Raw genomic sequence first — 22,381 nt, 5'->3', positions numbered from 1 at the left:
CCAGACGTACTCTGTAACTGGGACTTCTCCCCGGGGGGATTTCTGATTGCTAACTATCTAAATTAACGCCGTGCAGCCGCGGGGACGCGCTGTTACTCGGTGGAGGTCTTTCTACCGGAGCGCGCATCATGCTGTTAGAGGGGCGGTCCGGTTGTGACGTCACTGGTGTAAACTATTGGAGTAGCTTTTGGATTGGCGGGAAAAAAAACTGGCTAAATTCCTTTCAATTTGGTATTTCTAGTAAAATAAGAGAAGTACTTTTCGAAATTCTACACAATATAAATCAATCTCATGCAAACATCTCCGAAATAATGAATACTAACCCTCTCTGTTCATTTTGCAGTACTGAGCCAGAAACTGTTTTCCCCTGAATCTGTCTACACCTGTTTTGGTGTTGCCCTCACCCTAACTTTTATTTTGGAAAGATGTCAAAAAAAGTTATCCTGAATAAAAGTGGTGACTCTGCATTAATCACCCCCAAAAACATGATCTGCAGACATAATAGCAATGATAAACTCTTAAACCACATCGTTAACATATTAATTTTGATGGGCAAATTTCACATACATAAGTCCAAATACAGGAAATCCCTTCCAAACATCCATATCGTCCTCGTTGAACTAAATGTTTATTTATGCACCTTAAGTTCTTTCACAAACAGGAAAAGCATTTGTACACTTTCAGCTTTTAATGACAAGCTATCTTTAAACATTGTGTAACTAAATCCAATTTCATTTCATTTTATTTTCTCTTTACCTGATAATGAAGCTGAACTGCCAGTTGATATTTATATATAGTTTCGTCTCTTGCTCATACCTTTATTTTTTTTTATTCTCATATGTCTATAAACACTGTTCATTGTCCTGACTCGCTGTCATCACTGTTTGTATGTTTGTCAAATCTGTTATTTGCAATTTAAAAAAAAAAACTATTGGAGGATTTAAATTTGAACCCAAATACTAAATGAAAACAAATAATGTGTAAATTTCTGGATTATTCTTAAACAGTTTTTGTACTTTTAATTGATTTTTTTATGATATTTTATAGACATATCCATATATGTTGTTGTTCATGAGGGTGATGCTGCTAACAGCCATGACCTCCGGTACCTTTCTGTCTGATAAGATGCCTGAAAAAGCCTCTTAGTATAAACACTGAACTTCCCTCATCTCGTTGTAGAGCATGTGAATATTGTACATTATGTTTACCAGCTTGTACAATATAATTTTCTGGACAGTCTGCTCCAGAGTTCTCCCCAGTACAGAACCAAACTTCTTGATCAGGTTGTTCCTGGTTCTGCTGATCTAACCCTAGAAGATTGCACGACAGGCTGATGATGAGCAATATGAGCAATTATGACATTCACAATTGCTCATTATGAGTAATATGAGCACTATTTTGGCACATCTTATAAAGCCTTGGTATTCCAGTCTCGTATATTGTCTAGTTAAACTTAAAGATGTTTAATTTTTGGTATAATGATTACAGTGGGGTTCTTTTAACTTCATCCACTTTTAAACTGTTAGGCTGGCTTATCAGGCCAATAACTTCTCCTTAGGAAGGGTTAAAAAGTTTCTGCTGTGTGGTTTGCTTCGTAGTGGAGAAATGAGCAGTGTTATGATTGGATGCCAATGATTGGAAGTGTTTTTTTGTTTTTTTTAGCAGTTTCTACGCATCACTTTAGTATGTTACATGTAAGGCTAACTGTTTCCTAGCATGTGCGAAGATATTCTGGACAGGATGCATCTAATGGCTCATCTAAATGAAATGAATGAAGCTCAGCTTCTTAGTAAGATGATCATAATTAATATATGGCAAAATTTTCTATCTCTTTCATTTAGTTCAACCATGTTCAGGTGCTTAACAGCTACAAAGAAATAAAGGATTAAATCAACGTTGACATTAATCACACAGTAAAATCAATTTATGAAATCAACACCAGCATTTTATTGGGGTTTTTTTTTCAAAAAGCACGTAAAAAACAAAGATAAAAACAAGACTATGCACAAAATGATTGTGTATATCGGTGTAGAAAGGGGGCGCTTACATTTTAAAATGTCCCATAGCACAACTAACCAACAGACAGAAGGGAGAATACAGGTGAAAGACTGCAAACACAGTCCAAGCATCCTTTTGCTGTAAGGCCACCTCAATCCACATCAAGTCTGTATTACAGAACACACTTTTAAAGTTGTATACATTTATAATGTCTCGGTGACAACAGCAATGAAAAGTAAGTTCATATAATGTTCAGCACAGGAATGACTCATAAATTTAACAATAAAACATAACATTGCAATCATTCACCTGAGCCTGTTGGCACCAGTGTAAAGTGTACCTTGTATGCTCTATTACACTTGGAAAATGCAATTCACAGATTTTGCTGTTGTACCTTGGCGAACTGCTTAAGGAGAATGACAAAGACAGCATTTTCAGATACAATTCTTTGATTTTAAAGCATTCTCCAGGATCCAGAGGACCATTTTAAAATTACAGAAGAAAAAAGGCTGCATAACAAAGAATTAGAATGACTTTGCATGTGGATAAAATGTTTACTCAGGGAAAAACAAACCAGCTGCTGGTTGGGTGAATTAATCCTGTCCAAAGACTGGGGCTGTAGAGTGAGGGAGTCTGTTCTTGAAAAGGCATAAACAGAAGACGTTTTAATAGAAATTCGTTCACTCATGTTTAAAACACAATAAAATCAGCTATTTCTTTTTATAAGGCTTCTCTTTTTAAAAAAAAAAAAAAAAGTATCTGCTGAATTTTAGCTTTCTTTTCTGCACAGCATGCTCAAATTCACAGTAAACCTTCCATCACAAGAAATTTACTCTGTCATTCAAGTGTCAACGGTAACACGCACTTTCCAAAGTAAGCTAGATGGCTTTAGACTGTTTCGAATGGAATATAAACACGGAAACCTTGTTTAACTGAATTTTCAAAGGTGTTACAATTAAAAGAGTTGAAAGGCAGCTGGTGTGCAGCAGCTGCACTCCAGACTGAGGCAACAAAAATGCAGAATAAAGGCTGAGTGCATGGACAAATTTTCTTCCCTCTCGCAGTAGACGCTACTGACCTACTTTCCCCAGCAGGGGGTGCTCTTTCCTGGGTTTTGCATGCAGCATGCAGGCACACATCTCAGAACCCATACAGTGACAAACTCTCCATCCACTTATTGTAAAATTAATATTACGAAGAATAGGTCCAGTCGGTAAGTTGCACATATCTAATAAGACAAGAGATATGATAAGGAAGGCATTAATTCAAAGGGGAAACCTGGAAAAGGGAACAACTGGACAGAGTGACTGGACAGATACGTTCATGTTCCCATAGACTACATAGTTATATGAACACACTGCTTTGGAAAAATCATCACAAGACATCGACTGACATGCGTTAAACGACAAAGGAGCAAAACTCTGGGACTTCCTATTGAGCTCGTTCACCAACGTTATTATTTATGACATATTTGTATTAATAATCAAACATTCATAGTAACTCTTCACGTTTGATGGAACAGATTGAGGGACTGAATTTTCTTGTGATTTTCGATTATTTTGTCTGGTGATCATGTGCAAGAGTACATTAAGGTGGGAAATGTTCACAAATCACAAACTACAGATCTATGTACAAATAGTGTACAAAAAAAAAAAAAAAAACAATCTGACAAATCCATTTAAAATTCCACTGATAAAAGCAAAGAGGATATCACTTCCCTTGGAAAAATCATTTGCTACATATCAATGCCTCAAAAACCATTCAGAACCAAAAGTTTAACAGTCATAAGGCTGTTAAGACCCAGTCATACCAAAACGCAACGAAAGAATAAAGTGATAATTAAAATGAGAAAGATGGGATGAAGTGATCAAACTAGGCATGATGGCAATAATAAAGGAAACCAGTGAAATCAAAGCATGAGGTGAGCGGTTGCTGATGTGCATGGTTATTTTACAGTACTGTGTACCCTGTTTGTTCCTTGAACAGATGAACCAAGACAAACTAGTCTGACGGTATTGTCATACCATTGAGGATGATCATTTTTTGTCTCGTTACAATGAGTGAAACTATGAAATCTAAAGATTTTTTTAGTCCTTGGGATAAAACTGACCTGAGCATGTGCTCTACTGCAAAACATTGATGCTTTTTATACTCCGCTGAAATGTTTGCCTGAGTATACAGTAAAGATATTCCAAATGAAAAAGGGCGAAAAAGTTAGTGTATTTTGTTTCACTCCTCATGCCAGAGAAGGCTTTTGGTCACACTCAACTATCAATTCCAAAACGGAAATTGGAAAACAATATCAAAGAAGTAAAGATTCTCAATTGACTTTATCTATAAAATAGTTAGTGGTATTGATTATAACTGGCCAGACATTTCCAAGCTTTTTGTTTCTGTTCTGTCGGCATTTTTAAAAGCATGAGACAGCGTGAGGGATTTAACATTGCCCCCAGCATATGAGGCATCATAATAAACTGGAGGTGTTAGGACAAGGAAAAAGAAGAGGCAGATCTAGGCCAGGACAGGCAGATATGACTATGGGGTCTTTGTTATAGTATCCGTCTCCTTGGAAGCCCAGAGCTCTTTGTGCTGCTTGCGTCCAAAGCCCTCGTCGTAGTTGCCTTTGCTTTTGAAAAGCTGCTGGAAGTGAGGTTTGCAGTAAAACTCCCCTTGAAGAGCTGCAAAGGTGCCAAGGCTGCGAGACGGGAAAGAATCATACAGTTAGGTGACGCTAAAGGATGAAAATAAGTCAAATAATCCCAAAATAAGAGCCAAGTATTCACAGTTACCTGAGTTTGGCGTTGCAGTGCTTGCAACAGAAACATGTTGAATGGAAGACCAGGTTGTTGGCCACCAATCTCTCCATTGGGTAGACTGTCTTCTCACATGATGCACACACTTCCTTTTGTGTCTTAAAGCTAAAAGACTGACCATAAAAAACATCCAGTTTACTATCAGACACATAAACTGGCAGCTAGAATCAAGCAAGATGAAAGATAATTCTGAGAAGAGAAACAGAAAGCAGTAAAGGCCTGTTTTGCTTCTTGTGAGATTAAAGGCTGATGTGAAGTGGTGCATGACTAACACATGGATGAACAGACACCTTCATGGTGGGACGATACAAAAAAAGACTCCATGTCCCGTATATTTACCTTAGATCGCTGCACAGGTTTTTCTTCGGTGGCGTTTCTAGTGTCCTGGGAGGAAAACAAGAAAAAAACAATTCAACATTTTAAAAAGGAAGAAATGTATGTGATCTGTAGTAAATCAGTTCCATAGGTTAATTAAGCTTTCCTCAAGATTACAGGCAACAAAACAACCTCACAATGGATATCTTTTTACCTTTACCCGTGTGTTTTTATTGTCAATCTGATATCTTTCTCTCTCCCCATTTCAATTTGCTCCATCTGTCTCTTTGCACCCCAGGGAGAGGATCAGGTGCCTTCTGTCTGGTCATGTGAGCCGAGCCATGGGCTGCTCTGCAAAGAGCTGCCGCCAGCATAGCACAACTCAGAAGCAGCTCTCAAGTTAAAGCATTTGTCTTTTCACACCTCTTACAAATGGTAGATTTAATTTTAAAGTGAAGTAATAAACAACAGTGATACAAATCTTAATTCTCAAGCTCTTCGATTTTGCACGTTTGTCAGTTTCTTCTTTGGCTGGCATTTACCACAGAGGTCTGCAGTAAATCTTGCACACAGTAAGTGTTCGTACCGCCAACATGTCATTGTAGTTTGACAGGAGCAGCTGAAAGACTGCCAAGGCAGCGAGAAGGCTAAGAGAAGAAGTAAAACTTTGCTGGAGGGGAGAAACAAAGTAGTCCTGACTGTTTCTGCCTTGTGGAGTACGGTGGCATCAAGACTCAGGCTAAACCAAACACGGTTGCATCTTTATGGAGGACTAACTGGTTATTCAAGTGGTTAATAAACACAGAAACATTCAGACACATGCAGAGTAGCTGCCACAGAAAACCCTCAGTGCAGAGAAGAAGGGAAGCCTCTGTTGAAGAGGCAGAGTAAAGTCCACTGCAGACTTTGCTAAATGCTTCTTATGTAAGGCTGGAGCTGGAAAACAAGGTGAAACTGGATGGGTAGGAGTGGGATTTGGGCCTACGAGTGGAGTTGCAAACAAAAAGGAAGATCTTCAGTATGAAAAGACAACTTCTGATCCAACTTTGGGCATTACTTTCAGACTCTAAGGTCAAATACGTAAAGCAAAACAAAATTAAGTTGATGGAAATTCTTTAGGAGATGTCAGTACACATGATGGCCAAAAGTTTTCATCCATGTTACGTCTGATATAACGAATGCTCATTGTTATGTGACACAACACAAAGCCCAAGAAGCCAAAGTTATCAGCCAAGGTGCCAACAGGTATGACAGTAGCATTTTTCAGCTGACAGGTCTGTATTACTTCTTTTAAACATGCTATTATATCACCCTTCCTGATCTGTGTGTCTCTCCTGGGTTTCCTCTTGGTTCTCACAACTCTTCCATTAATAATATAAACAGCATGACTACAGCCTCTAATTTGCAACCTATTTTAGACATGCTTTCATTAATGTGGCACTTTACACCCGACCAGGGGGAATAGCATAGGCGTTGTCTGCACTTATGCCGACCCGGATGCTAATGATTAGTTCATTAGCAGTGAGGCCATGCAGCTTCCTGTAGATGCAATCGCATCCCAACAGTTGGCCGTCTCCTCATCCTCAATTGCTCTTGATAAGAGTTGATATGTAGCTGCTAACTGCAACACAGCTCATATTTTCTTGTCTTAAAGCACGTTGTTTCCTGTTACTGTGGGTAGCTGCTCAAGCAGGACGACTTTGATCTTCCTCCTCAAATGTTTTTACACTACTGAAACTGAAGTTTGAATTTGTGAAGTTCTGCATTTACAGAATATGTACTTCGATAAAAGGCTGCAAGAAAATGGAAATTTTGTCAGCCAGGGCTTCAGTTGTCATAAAACCAAGATGAGTTTGAAGGGATGGCAAATGTTTTTTGGCTCAACAGAGCAGAAAGATTATTTTGAGAAGACAGATGTTCCACTTACACATGCATCCTGCAAGACTTCAGATAAAGTTGTGCCATGTTGTTTCTTTTTGCCTTATATGTACACAAACCTAAGCTGCTACCAAGCAGCTTGAGTGTGGCAGGAAGCTGTTATGACACATCTGGTTTCCTCTGTCTTACACTGCCCTAACAGTGACAGTATTAACTCAAGCATTGGCCTATTTTCTTTCCAGTAATTTGCTGTTAACGAGCAGCAATCAACATTTTGCGGCAAAAAAGATCAAAGTTCACAAAATAATGATCTGTTTATGGCAGAATAAAAAAAATCAATGAGTGCTTCAGACCAATAAATAGAACAACACATGAATGACAGAAATGAAAAGTCAATATGAGCAAACGTCAAGTTTCTTTGGTCAGCTTTGCTTTGCCTAACACTGTTTTTAATGTGGAGCAATCGGACATACCAGTGAGGAGCTCCAGCCAGCTGGAGTGTAGTTATCTTAACAAACAAAGGGCACTTTTACTGAAGTGTTTAAATGGTCTTGCAACAGAGCTCCTACTGGAAACTTAACTCACAACATCAATTCCTTCCACTGAGCCCTCACACCACTCTTAATCTTCCTCGCACATGTCAGCGAGTGTGTTTATATTCACGTTGCAAACACTCAAGTATTTGTGGGCTGATTGCAACCGGTTTCTCTGTTCGCTTTGAAAATATTCAGAGACAGTTTGTCAACGCACTTATTACATCCGCTGTCTTTCTGAGAGTCTTTCAAAATACCTCATGTTGGCTCACAGCCACGATGGCAATTCCCAGTTTAAGTTTTTTATGCAGAGTATCTTCAATCAATACAACAAACAGGCCATGATTTAATTCCAGGGCTTGAGGATGGACCAGTTATGCACTATTTTGGATCTAAAACCAGCACCATAACTACCACGCAGACCTCTTGTCTGAAGCTTAATGTTTACAAGAGCTTTCTTCTGATATAAATAAAAACCATTTAACCAAATCCTAGAACTCTTGCAAGTTTTTACTTGGATTAAAGTTAAATGGGCTCTTTAAGTTTAAATGGGCAGATCTATCTGTACATTTCTTCTCTTGCAGTGCTAATAAGTCAAACCTTACAGCTTCACATGTGATTATCACACTGTTGAAAGATTCTCGACTACATGCCCTTTCAAGGGAATGCTGACCCTATGTTCACAAATTCTGTCAGTTCTCCAAAATAAGGCCTCCCCTTTATTTCAATGCTTATTTTTAGAAACATGACCATTTTTAATCATCTGGAACAGCAGGAGACAAAAAAAAAAAAAAAAATACAACATCTTATCATTCAAAATCAAACTGTTAATAATATTATCAGCTGTAAAGATCTTTGATTTTAAACAAGCCACAATGCGTAAAAAATCCAGTCCAGTACTCCTAACATTTAGCAGATTATATCTTAGTATATATCTCTTTTTGGTCTTGCATGCCATGACAAGGATCCAACTCTGAAAGCAGCTGCTGCAGGGAAGATAAACTTTTTGTTTGCAGTAATCTTTGTTCAGTTAGTAACTCTAAGTAAACAGAGACTAAATAACTTATGTAGACAAACAGGCAAGAGGAAAACTCTCAAAATTAGTTTGAAGCTTTTAATAAACTTCTCTAAAGGTTGAACATGGAGTTTAGACACTTGACAGGCTGTAAAGGTACTGAAAGTTGGATGAAATGGGGTCATTTGTGGAAGCATAGGCAAATATTCACCCCACCAGTCTGCAGAGTAATCACATCCAGTAGTCTGCTAAGTGTCTGGTCAACCACTACTTCTCTTCCGTTTCTGAACTTCCTGTACATAAGAAAAATGTGACAGAGCATTTTTCTGTGTTTGGAGGCAAAGGACATCCATTGCATGTCTCTACAGCCTGTCCTTTGTATGCTGACAAACAATTGTTTTTTCACTTCCTGTTAAGCATTCAGACTTTGTGAAACCTTGTCAGTTGTGGTGAAACAAGTCTGGAAAACAATGTAAAACTAAAAATCAGGCAATTTATTAGCTTGATTTTTCATTTATTCTTAACTGTCAGAAAATAATGATCATTGCAGAGTACACTCAGTCTGATCAAAAGTTGAAAATCCAGTTTAACTTTGACAGCTGTCAAAAGAACAGCCTGTTCTGACAGATTAATTTCTGCTGACTTTTTCAGTTCTTTGTTTTTCCATTTATTTGCAGTTCTGTTCAACTGAAGCAGTTTCTAACAAAACCAAGTAAATTTTTGGTCATTTGCATGCATCTCTTCTGAGAAGGAGGGTGCATTCACATCGTCAAAGTGCTGCAGACTTTTCATGTGAAATTGGTAGACAGAAACTTCTGCTTACTGAGCTTTAATGTTGCACTGCTTCTGCGTTTCATCTGTAAGTTTAGTTCCGTTTTATGTCAAGCTGCTTGAAATCCCAGTTAAACCATTAAGATCTGATCATTGTAGCAGGCATAAAAACCAAGTTTCAATCTATTTGAACCTGTCCTGAAAGAAAAATAGATTACATTCCTTTCTTTTTGGCTACAGACCGACAGCAGCTGCTCTCGATTTGTTTTCTTCTTAAAATTTAAAATATAAAAACCAGTGAGGGCCTGTGTAAGAATGTTCTGGAAATATGTAGCTTGTGTAGACTTGACACGAGGGGGAATGCTGGCCGATGCAACTTCATTGAAGATGCTGAGGAAAGAACAGCAAGCGTTACACCTGATCAGATGTTATCGCTGTACTGGAGAAGAGTGAACATTTCACAATCAAATTCTCCCTCCCAAACTGGAATTCAGGAAAACAAGCTCTGTCTAATCTTAAGTGGAAAAAAAAGACTTAACATGCAAATGTCTGCTGTGCAATAACAACAGAATTTCCATGACAAAATTTGCTTCTGTCAGGGACAGAGACAACCAGGACCAAGTAACGAGGAAATTTAACACGCTTTCACTCAATAAGGCTCATTTAGCTATTTGTTTTTATCTTTAAATAAGATCATTTAAGTTGAATTTGAGCAGCCGGCATATTATAGACAGCACTCTCGGGATGTGTAAATCTGATTTTAGACATTTGCTGGCTGCTGATGGCACTGTGGAAAACTGGAGTATTTTTATAGCTGTTTTATTTGTGGTCTTTGTAGGTCAGTACTCACAGCCACAGGAACAACAACATTAGAGTGATATGGGTGACTGATCAAATTTAAATCTGTTTAGATTAAATAATAAAAAAAATAATAATACTAAAAAACGCAATAATTGTGAGTCACACAGAGTTCAAATGGCATCTTGACTGCAAAGGCTGAGATACTGGGCTCTATCAAAGCAAACAAAGAAGCTTTAAAACATAATATTTAAGCATTTTATATCTTCTGCAGCAGAAAACAGAATTATATTTTTTTCCTCTCACTGACATATCTTTGTTGTTGTATTAGTTAAGCAGTAAAGTCTTGATTTACTCTGTTGGATTTGTGTTATGAGGGGACCTTGTCAGAAAAAGGAAATGTGTAAGAGTGTCTAAGTCATAACACAGTTTTATAAGTTTTTAGTCTAAAGTGATATTTTTATTCTGTGGAGAAAAAAAAGAAAAAAAAATCCCCTTTTAAACTGAGTTGCATGCATGTCTAATTTCAGCAGTTTTGTGATTGTTGGAAAATGATGACCTCTTCTTGACACATCTAACTTTACTTGTACAAAATAAATCACTTAATCACAAATCTTTAAAGCACTAATTCTCAATATTTAACGAGAGCTATACTCTTTCAAAAAAAAAAAAAAAAAAAAAAAAAAAGACTTTTATATTAAGACTATCTTCCTAACCAGACAGACGAATGCTCAGTGCAACACTTGGGACTCATTAAATAATGTCTAACACTTCTGACATAGAGTAAACACCCCCTCCTTTAAACATATGGAGCTTCTAACACGCACAGCAAATCAGGTTTTTGAGCCATTAATAGTAATTGCCTGACAAAATAACATATGGTCTAATAAAATTACCACAGCGTCACACAATTTGTGTTTAAAGCCTCTTCCCCTACTATTTCTGGGGCAAACACATGGTACTAAAACTAAAACCAACCCCCTAAATTCACCCGAAATACTGACATATTTATCAGCCAGTAGAGAAGGGTGTCAATCAGTCCTATCAGTTCTTACAGTAAGACCGTCAGTCAGACAATAAGGCAGTCTACTGACAGGAAATGAAAACAACCGTGCACTTAGTTAAGCCTTGTAGCCATATGTTGAGACAATAATTACAAGCTGCTGAGGCTGTGGTGCCTTGAATGGATACAAAGTGGTTTTACTAGACCACATAGCTGTAGAAAACTATGTGACAACACAAACATAGGAAATAAATCTGTTTTTCTCCCTCAAGTACTGAAACTCTAGTAGCTCATTCAACTATTTGGTAGATGAGATTTTACGCTTCAGTGGACACGTTAAGGACCATTAGTTTCAGATTCCAATAAACATGGTTGCATCTCTGACCTTTGGTCAGGTTTATATAAGATTATATGCTTTACCACGTCTTCTCTTGGAATTAAAACTGGTTAATCACTTTTTAAGAAATAAGAAAAAACATTGAGTGGCATGGAAACCTCCTATCCAGATTTTTGATCCTGTACTGGTATTAAAATGAGTAGTTGAATGCTGTTAATGAAAAACCCTGATGCTGTTAAGGCCATGTATGCAGGGAAAATGAACAATAATTTCTTTTTTAAATACTGAATGATCACGAAAAACCTAAGATGAACTAAGATAACAAGAAAGATGCCATGCATGCTCACTCAATTCAATGTGTACAATTGTTTCTGTTTCAATGTGCCAGATTTGCCCCTGTGTCTCCAAGTTAACAAGCCAGTTATTACACCTTGTCTCCAAAAATGTTAGTTAAATCATCTGCTAGGTACTGGTAATATGGCTTAAACAAAACAAAAACACTGATGCATGCCACATCATGTCCAAGAACAAATCCATTTTCAAATCGATCAACAAAAAGGAGGAAATTAAACGAAACTAAACTATTGTTCATAAAGGAATGGGTTTCTTAATGTGGGATGCAGTGTAGTAATGAATTCATATGAAATAAAATTGATATAAATTAGCTATCAGGCTAGCTAACCAACATACATCACAAGAATCGGCGTACTGTTCGCATTTTTGCAGAACAAGGCGGCAGGCATTTAAATCCTCACAATTCAGAGCATATTATTAGCTTATGTAGAAAAAATAACCAGGAGCATACATAACAAACCACGCTCGTAGGGAGCTATATTTTCCCGAGTGGACGAACATCATCACCCCAGCTCATCTCACAAAAAAGAGACAGAAGCAGAGGGAGAGCGGCGGAGGGAGGAGAGGCTGCAGACACACGGACGAGAAAAAGCACTCACCATCTGCGCTTCTCGTCTGCGGCACACTGGCTGAAAACTAAAGAGTCTGTTCAGTCAGAGACTGAGGGCAGATTATTTGCTCTTGCTCTCTTGTCTGTGAGGCTTTGTTGCGGAAGCTGTACCGGTTGCCGGTGAGTTTCTCAGCAGCGTTTCGCTCCTCGTCTCGCTTTTCAGCAGAACAGTTTCTTCTTCAGCAGGATGTCGCACGCTATTGGTTCCCATCTGCTCCTGGCGCATTCAGGACGTATCGGACATATGAAAGCTCATCGGTTAAAAATGAGATCTGCACAAGATTCACAACAATTTAGATACATTTAAAAGTGGTATTTATTATAAATGTGCACTTTCTGGTTTAAGTGTTGTGACACTGTTTTTAATTCTTAGGTTTAAGTCATTGCATATTAGTTATAAGTAAAGACATCTCAATTCACGCTGTTGTTCCTTAATACGTCATGGATGTTTATAGTGTCGCCCTCTGTGCTATTGTCTCATCACAGCTATATCAATTTAATTATGTTAACATAAATAATGATACAAGAAAGCTCTCAGAAAGAATGTATATGAACCATTTCTCCCATTTGACTCCCATATTTGCGTATGCACAATTTATGCATAGGTGCTGACTTAGTGACTTGTCAAGATGATATTTTTGAAAAAAAGATTATATATTTTAGTGAAAAATCTTCCATATTAAGAGGAAAGAGATTAAATGCGTGATTAAGAATGAAACTATGTTGTAATAACTGCAAAGTTGGTATAACATTGAAATATACTTTGTGATTCTTAAATAAAGTTGTGCTTCTCTCTCACATTAGGACTAAACTAAACCTCATGAAATATGTTCTTGTGTCATGGGATACATTAACAATAGTGATAGCTTTGAGGGTTGAATATACATAGATATACAGGCTGGGTGGTTGCATGCTGAGAATTTTAATGTTGCGCAAATCTAGCAAAAATTAAGTTTACTGTTGGGACAGTTCATGTCTGCATTGTAGGTACACACACACACACACACACACACACACACACACACACACACATATATATATATCTATATATATATATATACCTATATATATACCTACAACCTGTTACTGTAGTGTTCCCTTTATTTCATTATTTTATTTATCTGAATGAATGAAATATTCTTATTAAATACTTTGTTCTTTCCATAGTTGAATGTGCTGACAACAAAGTAACACAAAAATGATGAAAATCAAATATATCAACCCATGGAGGTCTAGATTTGGAGTTATACTCAAAATTAAAGTGGTAAAACACACTACAGGCTGATCCAACTTTTATGTAATGCTTTTGTAAACAAGTCAAAATGAGGCTCAGTAGTGTGTGTGGCCTCTGCGTGTCTGTGTGACCTCCCTACAACACCTGGACATGCTCCTGATGAGGCGGCAGATTTTCTCCTGAGGGATCTCCTCCCAGACCTGGATTAAAGCATCCACCACCAAACGTCGGGCCCTCATGCCACCCTTATGGAGTCTGTTTCTGACTGTTTGAGCAGACGCATGCACATTTGTGACCTGCTGGAGCTCATTTTGCAGAGGTCTGGCAGTGCTCCTCCTGTTCCTCCTTGTACAAAGGAGGAGGTAGCGGTCCTGCTGCTGGGTTGTTGCCCTCCCACTGCCTCCTCCATGTCTCCTAAAGTACTGGCCTGTTTCCTAGTGTCTCCATGGTCTGGACACTACGCTGACAGAAACAGCAAACCTTACCGCAGCTGGCATTGATGTTCCATCCTGGATGAGCTGCACTACCTAAGCCACTTGTGTGGGTCTCATGCTACCACTAGAGTAGCATGCTACCACTAGAGTGAAAGCACCGCCAGCATTCAGAAGTGACCAAAACATCAGCCAGAAAGCATCGGAACTGAGAAGTGGTCTGTGGTCACCACTGCTTTATTGTGTGTCTTGCCAATTGCCTATAATTTCCACCTGTTGTCTATTTCATTTGCACAACAGCATGTGAAATTGATTGTCAATCAGTGTTGCTTCCAAAGAGGACAGTTTGATTTCACAGAAGTGTGGTTGACTTGGAGTTACATTGTGTTGTTTTGGTGTTCCTTTTATTTTTTTGAGCAGTGTATATATGTAAATACATATTTTATATTTAAGTGAAAATACTATTTTATTACTTTTTAGAGAATTAAAAGAAACCCTTTAAATTAAAAAGTAAAAATGTACTTACAAAAACAGCTGTCTAATATAAAAACTTCCAATATTCACCATTCCCGTCTGAAAGTAATGATGAAATTAAATCATTTGACTAAGTCAAACTACTGCAAACATAGAGATATATGATCCTGATTAAAAAATATTTATCATTTCTAAACTATAATTTTTTTGGTCAAACTTGAACTTAAGCTTCCTGTAGTTTATGATGTATTAAAGGTACCCATGGACTCAAGTAGATACTGTAAATATTGTTGCTCTTAACCTCTCTTTCCATTGTCATTTCCCCAGTAACCATTCTCAAAAGGAATATTTGAATGGAGTTTATGTGTTTAGTCGATAGTAACACCCTTCTCCACTTTTTCATGACGATTCCCTGCAGTGAATCATTTCCCACTCAACACACTGTAAGCGCTGTGTAATGAATTAGTGAGAATTTAAATAAATCTTGTCATCAACTTATTTTCCAAAAAAGTACAGAAAATATACAAGTGAAGATATTAAATTACTTTTTTAATCAAAACCTTGTTTCCATGTGCTAAGGAACACCAGAAAACTTAAACAAAAATGTCTTGAAAAACACTTCAGCGCGAAGAGGGACTACATGCCATGAAAAGGCACTTAACTAAAACTCCAATACAAGACACAAGAGAGCTACACATAAGTGGCTTTACACGTATGTAGAACTGAATCATGACGGACTGCCCTTCAAAAAGTATTATAGCTGTAGATCTACAAAATGCAAACATACAAACACACTTGGCAACATCCACAGGGGAGAAAATAAAGCATTAGCTTTGCAAGGAAAGGGGCATGTTAGGAGCTCAAAGACAAAAACACCACCACAGCTTAGACGTTTTCTTCTGCTGCTTCTTTTTTTTTTTTTTTTTACTCACAGAAGGGTTTATTACAGCGCTATTGCTTGAATGAACCTACAATAACATCGGTCTTTATGGTATATGTACAGTGGCTGTCTTTGAGCTGTCTGTGCTGAACAAACTTAGTAAAATTCTGACAACATCATGAGATCCCGACTGACTTGAGGATCGTCAATACAATCCATGTCCATTCAAAATAAAGAAAATCCCCCCAGTAGGTCTGTGCTTGTGTCAGCCTCTGATATGCACTGCTATCTGCCTGTAGAGACGAGCTTGTTATGGAACGGTAAGTGGGATGCATGTATTACTGTACAGGATGTTACTACTTTTTGTTTAGTTGTTCCATCTGCTCTTTCTGCGTTTTGGTGGGTTGGGGACAGCAAAGTTATCATCTCCTCTGTCCCTCCCATCTCCACTCCCCCTGTCTTCCCCATCCCGATCACTCCTCCTGTCTTCTCTGTCCCTCCCATCTCCACTCCCCCTGTCTCCCCCATCCCTATTACTCCTCCTGTCTTCTCTGTCCCTCCCATCTCCACTCCCCCTGTCACCCCCATCCCTATCACTCCTCCTGTCTTCTCTGTCCCTCCTGCTTCCATCACCGTTACGACTGTCACTGCTACGGCTACTATGGCGATCCCGGTCCCCGTGGCGGTCACGATCCCTGTCTCCGTGGCGATCTCGGTCTCCATAGCGGTCCTCACCACTGTGCCGGTCACTCCTATCACTGTGACGATGGTGATTGTCTTCATGGCGTCCCCTGTCCTCCCCGTGTCTGTCCCGTGAGCTCTCTCGCTGTGAAGGAGGAGCAGGTGGGGGGGTGCTGTGCTGTGAACTGCTCTGACTGGCTGGCACCGAGCTTAGGGAGCCCGCACTGGTGAAACCGGGCATTGAAAAGCTTGCCATGTGAGACCGTTCTGAGCCATTGGCAGCCTCTGTTGGAACAGAGTTCAGGCTGCCAGCACTAGTCCAGCCAGATGAACTGCTAGACTTGGTGCTGAGCTTTGGAGGGCCACTGGTAGCAGCCACAAAGTGGCTTTTATACTGAGCCTAGAAGAAAAACAGAAGCAGTCATACTATTAATTAGCTGCTTGAAAATATTTTTTAAAAAAAAAAAAGGCAAAAAAATGCTGAAAAATAAGGATTTTTGTAACTTTAAAGCTGGGGTAGGTAATCTTGCTCAGGGACATTTTTTGTTTCTATTTACTAATTTAAAAGTGTGAGAGAAGTAATAATAATAATAATAATAATAATAATAATAATAATAATAATAATAATATCTGCAGGCTGTTAATGAATAATTTTCTCAAAATTCATTTAGGATACATTATGAATTGCTTACTCCATAAGTACATAACTTTATGCAAATACAGAAAGTTGAGGGTCATAAACCAAAACAAAAGCTGACATAATTTCTTCCCTAAAATGCAATACTAACAAATACAGACAGCAAAGGTGGGCTCAAAGTAAACACAATAGTGGAGCCTAAACAACAATTTCAGGATAAATTGAAAAGACAGTTTACCTGGAAGGCTTGTTTCAGTGCAGACATGCGATCCCCCATCGCCCCAGTCGCTGGCTTTGTATAGCCTTCATAGCTACTAGAGGAGGACAACAAGCTGCTGCTGATGCTACGTTCCTGCAAAGACAATGACGAGATCTCCATGAGGCAGAATTTCTACCCAGCAAATTACAGAGGTGTAGTCTGAATATTTTCTTTTAAATATGAGCATTTTCTCTAATATATTACAGTACATAATTATCAAAGCTGTGAAAAGCATGTTTATCTGGAACTCACTGAGCTTTCAGCTCCCAGGCCGGGCCTTTCTTTGTATCCGAGACCACCTCCACCAATGTTCAGCTTTTTCCCTTTACCACCTTTGAATCTTGATTTCCTAAACCAGGGATTCTTGGGAAGGACAACAACAACAAAAAAAAAATCACATGCACTTAAAAAAAAGACAGAAAAATAATATCGAGTTTGGATTATTTAATTAATCTAGCTCACCTGCATGGCTAAATCCATAAGTTCTTTGGAAACAGCTTGATTAGCTCCCTCCAAATTTCGCACCAGGTCTCCAGCAAATGTGGTGTCTTTGTTGGTGAGAAGAGTGAAGGCTAAACCTTTCTCTCCAGCACGACCAGTTCGACCAATCCTGTGAGTGTGCGTGTCGATGTCCCGAGCCACATCGTAGTTTACTACTGTACGGATAGATGGGATGTCGAGACCGCGGGCTGGGGAGGACAGAAGCGGTTACACATTTGTGTTGCTTCACTTTAAACATACATTAAAGTAAATTATTCAGACATGACTTCACATTCATTTGAACACTCAACAAAAAGCTAGAAGCAGTGAAAGAAAGAAAGGTTCAAATGCCCCCCCTCTCCAACACCACCTCCTCTTGTACCCACCAGCTACATCAGTGGCCACGAGAACTGGCAAGTTCTTCTTTTTGAAGTCACTGATGACTTTGTTCCTCTCACTCTGGTCCATGTCTCCATGCAGGAGGCCCAGGCTGTAGCCCTCTTGCATCAAATTATTTGCCAGCTCTTCACAGTTAGCCTTCTTGGTGACAAAAATGAGGACTGAACCGGTGGAGGTGAACTCAACCAGCCGCCGGGTCAGCCAGCCCCATTTATCTGTCCCACTGGGTAGAAGCTCCACGATCTGAGTCACGTCTTCATTGGCCTTTTTTAGAGGAGAAGGAAATTTATTCACTGCATTTTAGTAGTGTTAAAGACATGCAGTTTAAACGTTTCTTTTTTTAAAATAGCAGATTTTTGTTTCTCCTCTTTAAAAATCTCTTCACTTTTCAATCAGACGTTCAAGTACGTAGAAAATACTTGAAAAATGCATTTGTAAAAGAATACTGCAAGGGGAATTTAAACATTTTAAAAGCATATTGCATATTCAAGCTAAACACATGTATGAAGTTCTATATTACCTCTCCAATGTCTCCCTGAACCACACGAATAGGATCAACCAGAATGTCTCTTGCCAACCTCTCAATCTTCTTTCGGAAAGTGGCGCTGAACAAAAGAGCTATAAAAGAATAATTATAAGTTACAAAAAACATGTTCAGATGCCTTAATAATCATATATATAAAAAAAAAAGAAATAATATTCTGAAGAAAATGACTCACTCTGCCTGTCAGGGCGAACGTGACTTGCAATTGATCTGACCTGATATTCTAAAAAAGAGAGAAAAGTAATTTGAGCATTATGTAAACTACAACTTACAAGTCATTGCTGCAGCATTGACAATGGTAACCCACCAAATCCCATGTCAAACATGCGATCGGCCTCATCAAACACAAGGTATGTCACTCTCTGCAGCGATGTGGCCTTCTTTTTCACATGGTCAATGAGACGACCCTGCAGAAACAGACGACAGACATAAATCTCTCTTTTTTGCAATTATTGCATTTTTTAAAATAAAATAAAATCTATTGAATTTTTGCAAAAGACATTAAGTTTCTTACTGGAGTGCACACCACAATCTCCGCTCCCTCTTGCAGAGCTTTGGCCTGCTCCCACATGCTACCTCCTCCATAAACAGCCACAGAACGCAGTGAGTAGGCTTTACCAAAACGCTTACATTCTGCATGGATCTAGAAAATATTTTTAATCATATGCGTTAGCAAATCTTTTTTCACTGTGACAGATAATTCAACACATCTGGTCGAATCAGTCATAAACTGTCTTTTATGCCTCACCTGCTGACAAAGCTCTCTGGTGGGACACACAATAACTGCAATGGGTCCTTCCCCAGCTTCCAGTTCCTTTTGATCCATGATATGAACCAGCATTGGCCAAATAAAAGCTGCAGTTTTGCCACTGCCAGTTTTTGCAATGCCAATCATGTCACGTCCAGACAAAGCAATCGGTACACCCTAAATTTAAAATCAGAACCAGAATTCCTTTTGTTATAATTCACACTTGTCAACTCTCTAGCAATCTGCATGTTAGCTTGCAATATACCTGGCACTGAATTGGTGTGGGCTGAGTATACTCAGACTTTCGAATTTGATGCATCAGCTGCTCATCAAAACCAAAGTGTGCAAAACTGGTACAAGGTTTTGGAGGGGCAGCACCAGACACCTAAGAAAGGGGAAACACAATGTAAAAGATTAAGAAAATTATGTTAATGACCACATATACTTAATTAAAGTTCAATGCTTCAAAGATATTTTTTTTAAAGCAATGTGGCTGAAAATAAAGGCAATCAAGGTAAAACAAAATAATTATCACTGTGGTAACATAATTTATAAATGTGCATGACATTAAAAACAGACTTACTCGTAAATTCAGTTTCTGCCTCAGCTCCAGCACTTGAGTTCCAGTGAGGCTGCTAAGCTCCTCATGCTCATTGTAAAAGTTTTTCTCAAAGGGCGAGTAATCAATCTGTGAGGCAAATAACAATAAAGACTTTAAATGGTAAGAAAAATGCTTACATAACACAATAAACATTAAATATTATTACCTATTAAAATGATCTGGTATTCAGTTATATTGACTGTACCTCTGAATGGTCAATAGGAGGAAGCGGCATGATGATTTTCTTGGTGGCAGACGGAATAGGGTTGCCATCACTGTCATAGTCAATGTTCTCCTCCTCTTCCTCTTGGGTTAGTCCGGCTGTAGGGTTTTCGGCCATGTAGCGGAAATAGGCTTCCTGCAGAGGACATCATTTCATGTGAAAAACAGAGTCAATCTGCTGTGTTCTAAAGTCTCAGATGCCCTACAGCAAAAAAAACAAAACAATAATGAATGCTCAAATTAGGCATTCTGTTTAAAGTCTGAAAAACAAAACAAATTTACATCCTGCTAACACACTTCCCCTGCAAAAAATATACAAAATGACAATGCTAAATGCAGCCTGCATAGTCAGTTAAAGGGGAAAACAGGAAACCTTAGGAGACTAGAGAGGGTAAAGAGAAGTCCTCTCTGATCGTCAGGGTGGTTAAGAACTTTGGAGGGCTTACTCACTTGTTCATCCTCCTCTTCAATGTCATCACGAATACCCCTGAAAAGACAAGCGGAGAAAAAAAAAACTTCCCTGCGACTTGTTCACACACAAAGACAGCCCACATCCCACAAAGACTAAAGGTCTGTCTCCTTACCTGACAATAATCACACACTCAGCAAAGTCAACGTTGCATGCATAACTTTACTTTAGTCGATCAAAATTAAAAGACAGAGTGCAAATTTAAATGCCAATGACCACAATGTCAATGGCCGTACAGAATTCTCAGCAAATATTAATTCAGTTGTGGGCAATTTTCTTTTTTTGTGGTTCAGCAACACTTACACATTACACATTTACAGCAAGTAAATGTTGAGACTTACTTGGCTGATTTTTTCTCTTTTTCCTTCTCTTCTAGTTTCTTCATGTCTTTAGCTGCTTGATTCTAAGGAAAAACAAAAAATATTAATTTATATCAAGCACTTATTTAGTTTGTATCACAGGTAACCTGTAGCTATGGTGTAGACTGCATCAACCTTACATTGACCATGAATTGCTTTTAACGGCTATTCTTCTCTCACCTCAACTTCTGCCATGAAAGCATCCAGTGGGTCATCTTCACTATCTGAGCCACCACCCGACTGCATCTGCTGCCGTGTGGGGGAGTTCTCCGCTGGAATGTATGGAAGATCATTGTTGCTGCCAGACTCCTCTTCATCATCCTCAAAATACCTGATGACAAACAACACTTCACATTAATTCCAGTACATGAAACAGTTAATTTTATCTGCATTAAAAATATGTTAAACTGTTTGTATGGGATCATTTTATTACTCACGCATTTTCTTCATCAAAATTGGCTCTTTTTGTCCCTATTTTATAGAATGATGGCAGCTGTTGGCCCTTTCCATATCCGCTACTTGAACCTGGAGCTCCAAATGATGTGTGAGATTTCTGAGGAGGATGAGGCTCCTCTTTCTTCCCTGCTAGGGAAAAACCTCCAAAACCAAAGCCTCGCTTCACACCAGGACCACCTTTGTTCCAGTTCATGACTGTGCTGTGAAAACTTAAGAAAAAAAAAGGGAAGCATTATGTCTCATAATTCTCCTGCTAGAAAAGCATTTGACTCTGCTTGTTTTAGTCATGAAGATATGTCACTTATATCAACAAGAATAATCAACAACAGTTTTGGATACATACGCTATTTAAAAAAAAAAAAAAAAAAAAAAAAAAAAAAAAAAGTTGATTGCTAATACAGATTAATAAACTAAATACTATTTTTGATTTTTAGTTTTTAAATGATCAACTTTCACACCTTTTCTTTTGGAGAACCACACATTTTAGCTTTACTTTCACATTATATAAAGAAATTTGAGATCAGTATTGCAAAAAATACCTATAAATAATTTGCAACTAAGAAAAAAATAATATTAACATTACAAACTTCCAAGGAGGGAAATAAAGGCAAACTGCAATAAACACCCTTTGTCGACATTATTTAACCAAGGATCCGTCGACACTGAGCTACTTAGTCGTTAGCTAAATACGACCTTATAGACCAATTCGCCTGTGATTTCCTTGCCAATTTAAAATTTACTGCTTTAAATCCTCGTAATTTGTGCAAAACAAAACCCAGGATCTGATATATCTGCAAAATATTAGCATTAGCTTTAGGCCCGATAGAGGCCGACATGAAAGTGTTCAAGGGGCGGGCCGATACTTTGCCATGATTGTTGTAGACTAGAAACAATTAAATTATCGAAGATAATATAAGGTAAAAACTTTTAGAGGACAACATATATCGATTATCTTTCGGCACACATCCCAGCATGTATTTATTTACCTTTTCTGACGACTGTAAAACGCTTCTGCGTTTCTCTGAGACCCAGTCGTGTTTGCGTCATTAGTGTGCGCAATTCCCATCGGCGTGTCGTTGATT

General features: G+C 38.4%; 2 protein-coding genes across 2 annotated transcripts; both read right to left on the bottom strand.

Annotated features, from left to right (window-relative positions):
* Positions 1-4,533: 4,533 nt before the first annotated feature.
* limd2 (LIM domain containing 2) lies at positions 4,534-12,500 on the bottom strand (the record flags this gene model as incomplete). Its single annotated transcript, XM_079252914.1, has 4 exons — positions 12,415-12,500; positions 5,151-5,195; positions 4,788-4,924; positions 4,534-4,693 (listed from the first exon to the last, which is right to left on the bottom strand). The coding sequence occupies exons 1-4, from the start codon at positions 12,415-12,417 to the stop codon at positions 4,534-4,536; spliced, it is 345 nt and encodes a 114-aa protein (XP_079109040.1). The 5' UTR covers positions 12,418-12,500.
* A 2,603-nt stretch (positions 12,501-15,103) lies between these two features.
* Positions 15,104-22,353, bottom strand: ddx42 (DEAD (Asp-Glu-Ala-Asp) box helicase 42). Its single transcript, XM_079252874.1, has 18 exons — positions 22,286-22,353; positions 21,281-21,508; positions 21,024-21,174; positions 20,826-20,887; positions 20,466-20,502; positions 19,999-20,151; positions 19,776-19,880; positions 19,458-19,577; positions 19,193-19,369; positions 18,959-19,087; positions 18,752-18,851; positions 18,620-18,667; positions 18,421-18,518; positions 17,888-18,164; positions 17,484-17,710; positions 17,274-17,384; positions 17,001-17,114; positions 15,104-16,525 (listed from the first exon to the last, which is right to left on the bottom strand). The coding sequence occupies exons 2-18, from the start codon at positions 21,490-21,492 to the stop codon at positions 15,812-15,814; spliced, it is 2,835 nt and encodes a 944-aa protein (XP_079109000.1). The 5' UTR covers positions 21,493-21,508; positions 22,286-22,353; the 3' UTR covers positions 15,104-15,811.
* Between the last annotated feature and the right edge of the window lie 28 nt (positions 22,354-22,381).

Source organism: Telmatherina bonti (genome assembly GCF_933228915.1).
Source record: "Telmatherina bonti genome assembly, chromosome: 14".
Taxonomy (NCBI): domain Eukaryota; kingdom Metazoa; phylum Chordata; class Actinopteri; order Atheriniformes; family Telmatherinidae; genus Telmatherina; species Telmatherina bonti.
Note: the sequence above shows the minus strand (reverse complement) of the source record. Positions and strands in the feature narration are given on the sequence as shown.

What these genes read in the sequence shown, in the direction of transcription:
- ddx42 (XM_079252874.1), bottom strand. Translation starts at nt 21,492, where the DNA reads ATGAACTGGAACAAAGGTGGTCCTGGTGTGAAGCGAGGCTTTGGTTTT. An exon ending in GGCAGAAACTGAATTTACGA is followed by an intron (nt 19,578 to 19,775) that starts GTAAGTCTGTTT and finishes CCCCTTTCTTAG; the next exon opens with GTGTCTGGTGCTGCCCCTCC. An exon ending in CCAGAGAGCTTTGTCAGCAG is followed by an intron (nt 19,088 to 19,192) that starts GTGAGGCATAAA and finishes AATATTTTCTAG; the next exon opens with ATCCATGCAGAATGTAAGCG.